The following is a 12,839-nucleotide window of genomic DNA, read 5'->3' as shown; positions in this document are numbered from 1 at the left end:
AAGGGCTTTTGAAGGATTGGAACCCGAAGTGTCAGTGGTAGAGGAGATTGTTTCTCTGGGAAAATCCATGGGTCTGGAGGTGGATGAGAGAGATGTGAACGAACTTGTCGAGGAACAGACTCAGGAGTTGACAACCGAGGAGTTACACGATCTACATTCGCAGCAGCATATGGTGGTTCAACGAAAAATTAGTTTTGAAGAGGAACCAGAGATGGAGAAGGTTATCTCTACAAGAAATATAAAGGAGATCTTGGGAATGTGGGAGAAAGTTGTAGAGTTCGTGGATAAAAATCACCCCGAAAAAGTTGCAACTGGTCGTGCATCGGAGTTGTTCAACGAAACTTGTCTAACACATTTCCGCAATATCCTGAAAGGGAGGAAGAAACAAACCTCCTTGGACAGTTTTTTTAAACGATCTGCAGGTGAAAATGAGCAAAGCGTGACAAAAAAAGCGAAGACCAATGATGAAAATTATACGCTTCCGTAAGCACTTCACCTTTTCTTTTATTATGTTTCTATAGAATATGTATTTGTTATTTATAAATAAATGTTTCTTCTTGTAAATACAGTACATTTTTCTTATTCAAAAACACATAACAAAAACAACTGAGGTGGTTTTTTGGGAGCTGGAACGGATTAATGGCATTTCAATTAATTTTAATGGGGAAAATTGCTTTGAGATACGAGCAATTTGACATACGAGCAAGGTTACGGAACGAATTAAACTCGTATGTCGAGGTACCACTGTATATGATTTTCGAATTTTTTCTTTTGTGTTAATTTCTGGAGAGTATCATAGGGAAGTGTTCTACGTACTATATTGAGGTAAACTTCTCTTATTATTTTACAAATTATATTAACAATAGAAAGACGGGGTTGAATCACATTTGTCTACTATGTCAGTAGTTTAACTGTTGATGTCAGAAGTGTGTCAAATTCTAACACGAAGCTGAATGATTTTGTTGATAACTGAGAGTAAAGTGGAGGGTAAATAATTAAAGCTAAACAAAAAAAAGGCACATGTAGTGGATGGAATCTATCAAATTATATTAAGGAAGGAAGGCAACAAAAGAAGCCAGCAAACCTTCACACATGATAATGACAGCAACCTTGGATTCAAGGAAGGTCCATGTGGACTGGAGATATGTGAATGTAAACCCAATTCACAAAGGGTGACATTAGTAATTACAGAACAGATAGATCAACTTCTGTTCCAGGGAAAATAATGGAGCACTGGTTAAAGAAGTAATGCACAGCCAACTAGACAGGAATGCAGTTATACTTCTGTCACAACATGGATTTGTTATGTGGAGATCATGGCTGACCAATTCTATTGGATATTATGATGCAGTGACGAAGGAATTGGATTTCAGGAAAGCCAATTAATACTGTTTCACATAAAAGACTTCTATAAATTGGAGCAGTGACTTCTATAAATTCTCCTACCCAATGATACCTGGAAAAGGTATCATTGAGTAGGAGAAGGCAGGGTGATTATCAATGTCCTACAGGGTTCGGTGCTGTGTCCATTGTTTTCTGTATGAATTAATGATACTAATGAGGGTATATTAGTATCATTCCCCATTAGTACCATTCCCTTCCCCATCTCTTCCATCATGCAGTATGATTGATGATTTTTGAGGTTATGATGAATGTCGTGGCGAGATCCAATATTCCTTACATTTCGAGGGTACAGCTCTAAAACGGTGTTCGCAGGCCGGCCGCTAGTTAGTACACCGGACTGAACCTATTGGTAACTCTCTAGGAAGCTTCCGGATCAGCTAGTGTATAATCTTGCTGCCTCTACTCTGCCAGATAGTGACTGGAGGGAGTCCGAGTAGTGTGTATGCGGGGAGCATTGTCGAGGCCACGTTATGTCAAGGAACTGGGTATATTCTTACCACATGTACGCCATATCCAAAAATTTCATTACTTCATATAGCATGTCCCACCCACTTTTTCTTACTATTGAATACACCATGAATTGTCAAAATAATAGAGCAAGCTTATCTGCTAAAAGATCTATACCTCCCAAGGACTTCCTAATTCATTTCACAAATATACGTGGTCTCAATTCTAATCTCAACGATGTCCATTTCCACCTGCAGTCTTCCAAACCCCATGTACTGTTTCTGACTGAATCTCAGTTATCAGTTGATTCAACTACTGCTCATCTCAGATGTCCAAATTATTTGCTGTATGATTCCTTTCGCCTCAAAGGTGGTACTTGTGCATATGTCCGTTCTGATATTCCCTGTCAGAGACTTGGTAATTTGGAATCTCCTCTCTTTGATCTTCTCTGGCTTAAAATCTCTCTACCTCATTGTGTAAAATTCATCTGTTGTCTCTACCGTTCTCCCAACTCCACTAATCACTTGGAGCTCTTTGACTTCCTCTCTTTGCAACTTGACTTTCTCCAGTCCAACTTTCCTAACAGTGAGGTAATTTTCCTTGGTGATTTTAACGTTCACAACTCCAGCTGGCTTCCGTTTTCTAGTCACACCGACCCAGCAGGTCGAGATGCTGAGGCTTTTGCAATTACTAATGACCTAGCACAGATTGTTCATTTACCTACAAGAATACCGGACAATCCTAATCATACAGCCAATACGCTTGATCTCTTTCTCACAAACAACCCTTCTAAGTACAAGGTTGAAGTGAGAGGTCCTTTAGGCACTTCAGATCACAACTTGGTGATTGTCTCTTCTCCAATGGAACCTTTATCTCATGGCTATTCCCAACCTCGTATTGTTTGGCATTACAAGAATGCAAAATGGGATGACCTGCGAGACTTCTTTTCTTCTTTTCCTTGGTCTGATTACTGTTTCAAAACTTCTAATGTCAACGTTTGCTCAGATCGTGTCAGTGAAATTATTCTTGCAGGAACGGAATCCTTTATCCCACACTCCACTTTAAAATCTCGTCCTTTATCTAAACCTTGGTTTTCCAATAAATGTGCTAAGGCTGTCCAAGAGAAGAACGTTGCATATCGTAATTGGCTTGTTTCTAATTCTTCAGTTTCATTTTCTGCCTACACCAAAGGTCGCAACAATTGTAAAGCAGTTATTAATCAGTCCAAACTAGAGTTTGAACAGGCTAAGAGTAGAAAACTTGCTTCTTGCCCTAATGGTAGCCGAGCATTCTGGTCTCTTGCCAAAGCTATTGGCCGCAACTTTTGCCTATCTCTGCTCCCACCTCTGTCCAAACCAGATGGTTCTGTTGTCACTTCAGCCAAGGATAAAGCTGACCTGCTAGCATCCCATTTTTCTTCGAGCTCATGTATTAATGATCTTGGTAAAACACCTCCCACCATTCCTAACATGCTCCATTCAATGCCTCCTGTGGTCTTCCGTCAAAAGGATATCAGAAGGATTTTGATGAATCTTGATGCTAAGAAAGCTCCAGGTCCTGATGGTATTTCTCCACTTGTTCTCAAAACCTGTGCTCCTGAACTTACTCCTATTCTTTGCCGCCTTTTTTCACTTTCTTATTCCAAAGGTGTTTTTCCTTCTGGTTGGAAATTTGCTCATATCCAGCCAGTTCCTAAAAAGGGTGACAAATCCCTCCCATCCAATTATCGTCCCATTGCAATTACTTCTACTCTTTCTAAAGTAATGGAGAAATCAATTAACCGCCAACTCTTAAACTACCTAGAAACCTTCCGTCTGATCAATGATCGCCAGTATGGATTCCGTCAGTGTCGATCCACTGGTGATATTCTGGCTTATGTTACCCATTTATGGACTAATTCAATGGAAAGGTTCGGTGAAACACAAGTAGTTGCTCTTGACATCTCAAAGGCTTTTGATCGTGTTTGGCATAAAGGTCTTCTAAACAAGCTTCCATCTTATGGTTTGCCAACTGTTTTTAGTAATTGGTTATCCAGTTTTCTCTCTGATCGCTCACTGAGGGTGATGGTAGATGGCTCTCTGTCTTCTAACTTTTCCACTAATGCCGGTGTCCCCCAAGGTTCAGTTCTTTCCCCCACTCTTTTCCTCTTGTATATCAATGACCTTCTTCCATTGACTGGAAATCCTATCCATAGTTTTGCCGATGATAGCACATTGCATTCAACTTTCCATTTTGAGAAACCTTGTCCAGCTCAATCAGCTTCAAGTTCTCGAAAATCTGCTGCCAATTCCTTAAATGCCGATCTTCAGGTAATTCTCCTCTTAAACTACCTAGACTCCAGTGGGGCAAAGACAACTTAGTTGATTTCAACCCTTCTAAAACTCAATCTTGTCTTATATCTCGCAAAAAGGATTCTTCTGCTCCTATGCTTATCTTTAGTGACATTCCGATTTCTAGGCAAAATGATATATCTCTTTTGGGGATTACCCTGACTTCTAATCTCTCTTGGCACAAGCACATTACAAATATTGCTTCCTCTGCATCTAAAAAACTTGGTTTTCTCTTTCGCTCTCGGCGTTACTTTTCTCCCAAACAGCTGCTCACTCTGTATAAATCGCAAATCCGCCCTGCCATGGAATATTGTTCCCACATCTGGGGTGGTGCCCCCAAAACCTCTCTCAGGCTTCTTGATTCCATTCAGAAGAGGGCAGTTAGGTTAATTAATGATTCATCTCTAACAGAGTCTCTCCACTCGCTTTCTCATAGACGCACTGTTTCTGCTGCATGCCTCTTCTACAGATACTTCCATGGGCACTGTTCTTCTGAATTGGCTTCTATAATTCCCGCTCTCTCTTTCAAAACAGTCTGAACACGTGCCGCCACCAGCCAACATCCATTTACTGTCCAACTCCAAACCCACAGAACCAACTTTTCATCTTCCTCATTTATTCATTCAACTGCCGTTTTCTGGAACAACCTTCCTTCATACGTATTTCCTGAAAATTACAATCTACAGAAGTTCAAGTCCAATATCAACAAATATCTTCTTTCGTCTTCTCAACCTCCAACCCAAGCACGGTACTAAGTACTATAGGTTATAATACCTCTCGTGTTTGGGGTTCTCATAAAAAAAAAAAAAAAAAAAAAAAATATCATGCTAAGTCTATAAAGTCTAAGTTGGCAGAATAGTTAACAAGTAATGAAGGTATGCTGCTGCAACAGTGTGCAACAGTGTGGTCCTTGAGGTTGTCATAGACATTCTCTCAGATATGCCAGACAAGCTGTTCTTGCTACCTGGGAGTCTAAAACGCTGATGGAACTGATATTCGGGTGACACTCAAGTCAAAGTGGACCCAATTTCGGCGAAGTCCGGACGGTCTATGACAGCCAAATCCTCTGCTTGCACCTTCACGATGGTGGGACTGTTAGTAATCCTGGGTATAACCTTCATGCACAAGTACATGGTGGGTGACCACCCAGGTGGGAACCAACGTAAGCACGGGTCGAGGTGTGGCACCCACACCACATGGAGGAACGCCGCCCCTCAATGTTACCAGGCAGTACTAGGTGGTAGATGACTCTCATCAACCGGTGAAATACCACCACTTTGCTTATTGGAGGCTTGAAGTGGTGGAACCCATGTTTAGTCTCTAGAGCTAAGTTCCGGCCAACCCTTCTCTATCTCTTCCATCATGCAGTATGATTGATGATTTTTGAGGTTATGATGAATGTCGTGGCGAGATCCAATATTCCTTACATTTCGAGGGTACAGCTCTAAAACGGTGTTCGCAGGCCGGCCGCTAGTTAGTACACCGGACTGAACCTACTGGTAACTCTCTAGGAAGCTTCCGGATCAGCTAGTGTATAATCTTGCTACCTCTACTCTGCCAGATAGTGACTGGAGGGAGTCCGAGTAGTGTGTATGCTGGGAGCATTGTCGAGGCCACGTTATGTCAAGGATCTGGGTATATTCTTACCACATGAACGCCATATCCAAAAATTTCATTACTTCATACAGCATGTCCCACCCACTTTTTCTTACTATTCAATACACCATGAATTGTCAAAATAATAGAGCAAGCTTATCTGCGAAAAGATCTAAACCTCCCAAGGACCTCCTAATTCATTTCACAAATATACGTGGTCTCAATTCTAATCTCAACGATGTCCATTTCCACTTGCAGTCTTCCAAACCCCATGTACTTTTTCTGACTGAATCTCAGTTATCAGTTGATTCAACTACTGCTCATCTCAGATGTCCAAATTATTTGCTGTATGATTCCTTTCGCCTCAAAGGTGGTACTTGTGCATATGTCCATTCTGATATTCCCTGTCAGAGACTTGGTAATTTGGAATCTCCTCTCTTTGATCTTCTCTGGCTTAAAATCTCTCTACCTCATTGTGTAAAATTCATCTGTTGTCTCTACCGTTCTCCCAACTCCACTAATCATTTGGAGCTCTTTGACTTCCTCTCTTTGCAACTTGACTTTCTCCAGTCCAACTTTCCTAACAGTGAGGTAATTTTCCTTGGTGATTTTAACGTTCACAACTCCAGCTGGCTTCCGTTTTCTAGTCACACCGACCCAGCAGGTCGAGATGCTGAGGCTTTTGCAATTACTAATGACCTAGCACAGATTGTTCATTTACCTACAAGAATACCGGAGAATCCTAATCATACAGCCAATACGCTTGATCTTTTTCTCACAAACAACCCTTCTAAGTACACAGTCGAAGTGAGAGGTCCTTTAGCCACTTCAGATCACAACTTGGTGATTGTCTCTTCTCCAGTGGAACTTTTATCTCATGGCTTCTCCGAACCTCGTTTTGTTGGGATGACCTGCGAGACTTCTTTTCTTCTTTTCCTTGGTCGGATTACTGTTTCAAAACTTCTGATGTCAACGTTTGCTTAGATCGTGTCAGTGAAATTATTCTTGCAGGAATGGAATCCTTTATCCCACACTCCACTTTAAAATCTTGTCCTTTATCTAAACCTTGGTTTTCAAATAAATGTGCTAAGGCTGTCCAAGAGAAGAACGTTGCATATCGTAATTGGCTTGTTTCTAATTCTTCAGTTTCATTTTCTGCCTACACCAAAGGTCGCAACAATTGTAAAGCAGTTATTAATCAGTCCAAACTAGAGTTTGAACAGGCTAAGAGTAGAAAACTTGCTTCTTGCCCTAATGGTAGCCGATTATTCTGGTCTCTTGCCAAAGCTATTGGCCTCAACTTTTGCCCATCTCTGCTCCCACCTCTGTCCAAACCAGATGGTTCTGTTGTCACTTCAGCCAAGGATAAAGCTGACCTGCTAGAATCCCATTTTTCTTTGAGCTCATGTATTAATGATCTTGGTAAAACACCTCCCACCATTCCTAACACGCTCCATTCAATGCCTCCTGTGGTCTTCCATCAAAAGGATATCAGAAGGATTTTGATGAATCTTGATGCTAAGAAAGCTCCAGGTCCTGACGTTATTTCTCCACTTGTTCTCAAAACCTGTGCTCCTGAACTTACTCCTATTCTTTTCCGCCTTTTTTCACTTTCTTATTCCAAAGGTGTTTTTCCTTCTGGTTGGAAATTTGCTCATATCCAGCCAGTTCCTAAAAAGGGTGACAAATCCTTCCCATCCAGTTATCGTCCCATTGCAATTACTTCTACTCTTTCGAAAGTAATGGAGAAATCAATTAACCGCCAACTCTTAGACTACTTAGAAACCTTCCGTCTGATCAACGATCGCCAGTATGGATTCCGTCAGTGTCGATCCACTGGTGATATTCTGGCTTATGTTACCCATTTATGGACTAATTCAATGGAAAGGTTCGGTGAAACACAAGTAGTTGCTCTTGACATCTCAAAGGCTTTTGATTGTGTTTGGCATAAAGGTCTTCTAAACAAGCTTCCATCTTATGGTTTGCCAACTGTTTTTAGTAATTGGTTATCCAGTTTTCTCTCTGATCGCTCACTGAGGGTGATGGTAGATGGCTCCCTGTCTTCTCACTTCTCCACTAATGCCGGTGTCCCCCAAGGTTCAGTTCTTTCCCCCACTCTTTTCCTCTTGTATATCAATGACCTTCTTCCATTGACTGGAAATCCTATCCATAGTTTTGCCGATGATAGCACATTGCATTCAACTTTCCATTTTGAGAAACCTTGTCCAGCTCAATCAGCTTCAAGTTCTCGAAAATCTGCTGCCAATTCCTTAAATGCCGATCTTCAGGTAATTCTCCAGTGGGGCAAAGACAACTTAGTTGATTTCAACCCTTCTAAAACTCAATCTTGTCTTATATCTCGCAAAAAGGATTCTTCTGCTCCTATGCTTATCTTTAGTGACACTCCGATTTCTAGGCAAAATGATATATCTCTTTTGGGGATTACCCTGACTTCTAATCTCTCTTGGCACAAGCACATTACAAATATTGCTTCCTCTGCATCTAAAAAACTTGGTTTTCTCTTTCGCTCTCGGCGTTACTTTTCTTCCAAACAGCTGCTCACTCTGTATAAATCGCAAATCCGCCCTGACATGGAATATTGTTCCCACATCTGGGGTGGTGCCCCCAAAACCTCTCTCAGGCTTCTTGATTCCATTCAGAAGAGGGCAGTTAGGTTAATTAATGATTCATCTCTAACAGAGTCTCTCCACTTGCTTTCTCATAGACGCACTGTTTCTGCTGCATGGCTCTTCTACAGATACTTACATGGGCACTGTTCTTCTGAATTGGCTTCTATAATTCCCTCTCTCTCTCTTTCAAAACAGTTTGAACACGTGCCGCCACCAGCCAACATCCATTTACTGTCCAACTTCAAATCCACAGAACCAACTTTTCATCTTCCTCATTTATTCATTCAACTGCCGTTTTCTGGAACAACCTTCCTTCATACTTATTTCCTGAAAATTACAATCTACAGAAGTTCAAGTCCAATATCAACAAATATCTTCTTTCGTCTTCTCAACCTCCAACCCAAGCACGGTACTAAGTACTATAGGTTATAATACCTCTCGTGTTTGGGGTTCTCATGAAAAAAAAAAAAAAAAAAAAAAAAACAAGGTCTTGAAAAATAGGGCAGACTGGCTGAGAAATGGCAATTGAAGTTTAACATTGAGAATTGATTGCAAGGTGCTGCATATGGGTAGCAGTAATCCCAGAATAGTGTATAAAATGTGTCGAACTACATGTAGGGTTGTGGAACATGAAAAGGACCTGGGAGTAATGTGCAGTGTAATATGAAGTTCTCTGAGTAGTGTAGACAGGCTACCAGGACAGCTCATTTAGTTTTGTCAACAATATATAGGAATTTTGCTAGCAGGGATAAAGGAGGTGATTATCCATTTGTATAAGGCCATGGGTAGGTTGAATAAAAAAAACTGATTTGGTAGATCAATTATGGATTAGAATTAACAACTAAAAATTGTTCAAATTTACCTATTTTCTTTATAAAGCAGAAAATTATTAAAATATATCTATCAGTGTAATATAAGAATATTTTTTGTTTGTAGCATGTGGGATAACTACTACATTTGGGTTATCAAAGTTGCTGACAGAAATAAAGGTAATGTCAATTTTTGTTTTGTTTATTGAAATATAACACAAATTAATTCACTTTTTGTTGTAGCTGCTAATTTGATTGGTATATTTACTCATATGGCCACTTATTTACCAACCTCACAGAGCCAGAGATCGAGCCATTTGAATATAACAAAGGATGACTTGGGTCTCAGTTCAGGGCTTAGAATAAGAGTAATGCACTGGAAAGCCCTTTTGATTCACTGTGCACATCAGTAATGTCATGTATATGTCTTCTGCAATAGAAGAGAAGTGCAATCTTTGTGAGTCAGTGTTCATTCTTTGTGAATTTAAATTTTTCATTTCGAGACACATTCCCTTGCCAGTGGTATTCACTGTGCTAATTCAAAGTTGAAGGGTGAAAATTTAGAAGGGAGACACAAGCATTTCTAGATGTCAAATTTGACTTATTAATTTTACTGCTGTTCTTTTTAAAGAAGTTGGTAGAGTATTACCTCAAAAATCCAGCACCTTTTGAATATTTCTCTGAGGGTAGTTGATAGTACCATGACAGTAGGAAAATAGACTGGCTGGATTTATGCATTATATTTCATTAGGAATTTCTTTTACTTTTACATATTTCCTACACTGTGCAATATTGTTATTTAAAGCCATTCGTTTCACAAACATTCAAGCTCAGACTATGAATTACTATAAGTACTATACTAATTCATAGTTTAATACTTATAGTACAGTAGGAGTATTTAGCTTTTAAGGCAATATAACTGCTGAAATCATATTACTCTATTTATACCTTATTTTTAAAAATATTGACAATTGCACCCATACCTGGGACAGCATTCAAACCTGCGAACTGTAGTTCTTAGGCAATACTCAATACATGGGTCAGCTGCAGTGGGCTTGCGAGAGCCCAATGTTATTTTTTTTTAAATTTGCAAGCCCATTGTTGAAACAATTACTTGTTTTACAAATTTAATCCTGAATTTAATATTGAGTATCCAGAGCCGGAACTACGGTGGGGTGAGCAGGGCCCCAGCCTTATCACAACATTTTAAGGGTGCACTCGACCAGTTATATATTTTAAAATTGCTCCTTTTTTGATTTTATTATAGTCAAACCTCTGTTTAATGAACCTCTTTATAGCAATTTTTTTAAAAATTCCTCTTGGTAATCACATTTAAAATAGTTTCCGTAGAATGAAGAATATTTCCATATAACCAATGCATTACAAGAGACAACTTTGTAAGCATTTGTTCCCACCTCTGGCCTTTAGGAAATTTAGGCAATTAGAAAGCTCTAATTAAGGATTAAAGGAATTATCATTCTGCAATGTTAGTATTTGTCTTCCTAAACAGGGTGACAAAATAGATCACCCTATATAGAAATTGACTGTATATGAAAAAAGTTTCAAGCAGAAGAAAAAAAAAAACACCAGTGGAATAAGAAAGATTAAAGGGCAACAGAGAACAGAAGCCAGTTTGTGAGCACAGATTTTGAGAACAAGTGAGGAAATACCATCAGGATGTGAAACTTTCGGCTAAGGTAAAGAAAGTCAATACGAGAAACACGGGAAACTTTTACCCATCAAAAACGTTTCCCAGTACCACAGCTTCTCCCTGCATTCTTGGTAAACAGATGGTGTGTGTTATCGGTAGTGGCAGTAGAAGTCGATAACAAAGTAATGATTAGTTTTTCTTATTATTAAAAACAGATTATCGGAGTTCATGAGTGGGCTGAAATTTACTTATGGGTACACCCTCCAGACAGCCTCAGTCTTAGGATGTTTATCCCCCCCTTCCTGCTGTTTTAACCCAATATGAAAATGACTTCTACAGGTGGTGCTTGTTATCGGTAGCTGCAGTGGAAGTCGTTTTCCTATCGGGTTAAAACAGGGAAGGGCCTCAGCTTCTCCCTGCATTCTTGGTAAACAGATGGTGTGTGTTATCAGTAGTGGCAGTAGAGGTCGATAACAAAGTAATGATTAGTTTTTCTTATTATTAAAAACAGATTATCGGAGTTCATGAGTGGGCTGAAATTTACTTATGGGTACACCCTCCAGACAGCCTCAGGATGTTTATCCCTCCCCCTTCCTGCTGTTTTAACCCAATATGAAAATGACTTCTACAGGTGGTGCTTGTTATCGGTAGCTGCAGTGGAAGTCGTTTTCCTATCGGGTTAAAACAGGGAAGGGCCTCAGCTTCTCCCTGCATTCTTGGTAAACAGATGGTGTGTGTTATCAGTAGTGGCAGTAGAGGTCGATAACAAAGTAATGATTAGTTTTTCTTATTATTAAAAACAGATTATCGGAGTTCATGAGTGGGCTGAAATTTACTTATGGGTACACCCTCCAGACAGCCTCAGGATGTTTATCCCTCCCCCTTCCTGCTGTTTTAACCCAATATGAAAATGACTTCTACAGGTGGTGCTTGTTATCGGTAGCTGCAGTGGAAGTCGTTTTCCTATCGGGTTAAAACAGGGAAGGGCCGATAAACACCCTAAAACTGAAGCAGTCTGGAGGGTGTATCCTTAAGTAAATTTCAGCAGCGAACGTATTACACTCATGAACTCCAATAATCTGCTTTTAATAATTAGAAAAAGCTAATCAATACATTGTTATTGACTTCTACTGTCATCACCTATGCCAATAACACGCACCATCTGTTTACTGAGAATTCAGATAGAAGCTACTGTACAATTAAACGTGTTTGACCACTAAAATGTTTCCCGAAGTTTCCCCTGGTTCTTGAGTTGGCCTTCTTTACCTTCGCCAAACTTTCTTCAGATATCACAATTCTTTTAACATCGTTTTGACAGAAAACCACATGAGGCACCGAGTGGAGTGTGTTGGTTATTTGAATAAATGGGTAACATAAGCCATAAACCAGTGGATCGACACTAACGGAATCCATTCTGGCAGTTGTTGATCAGATGGAAGGTTTCTAGGTAGTTTAAGAGTTTTCGGTTAATGGATTTCTCCATTACTTTAGAAAAGAGTAGAAGTAATTGCAATGGGACGATAATTGGATGGGAGGGATTTGTCACCCTTTTTAGGAACTGGCTGGATATGAGAAAATTTCCAAGCAGAAGAAAAAACACCTTTGGAATAAGAAAGTGAAAAAAAGGCAGCAAAGAATAGCAGCATATTCAGGAGCACAGATTTTGAGAACAAGTGGAGAAATACCATCGGGACCTGGAGCTTTCTTAGCATCAAGATTCATCAAAATTCTTCTGACATCCTTTTGATGGAAGACCACAGTAGGCATTGAATGGAGCATGTTGGGAATGGAGGTAGGTGTTTTACCAAGATCATTAATACACGAGTTGGAAGAAAAATGGGATGCTAGAAGGTCAGACTTATCCTTGGCTGAAGTTACAACAGAACCATCTGGTTTGGACAGAGGTGGGAGCAGAGATGGGCAAAAGTTGCAGCCAATAGCTTTGGCAAGAGACCAGAATGCTTGGCTACCA

The 12,839-nt window shown here is 39.9% G+C and overlaps 1 protein-coding gene across 1 annotated transcript in view; it reads left to right on the top strand.

Annotated features, from left to right (window-relative positions):
* The window catches only part of LOC150081740 (F-box only protein 7-like), a 389,948-nt gene that overhangs the window by 244,895 nt on the left and 132,214 nt on the right, over positions 1–12,839 (top strand). The window contains exon 7 of the mRNA XM_090379603.1: positions 9,344–9,396. Coding sequence (XP_090235729.1) covers positions 9,344–9,396 — 53 coding nt within the window. The remainder of the gene's footprint in view (positions 1–9,343; positions 9,397–12,839) is intronic.

This window comes from Mastigoproctus giganteus, chromosome 8 (assembly GCF_048544385.1).
Source record: "Mastigoproctus giganteus isolate SK-2022 chromosome 8, ASM4854438v1, whole genome shotgun sequence".
NCBI classification, from domain to species: domain Eukaryota; kingdom Metazoa; phylum Arthropoda; class Arachnida; order Uropygi; family Thelyphonidae; genus Mastigoproctus; species Mastigoproctus giganteus.
Note: the sequence above shows the minus strand (reverse complement) of the source record. Positions and strands in the feature narration are given on the sequence as shown.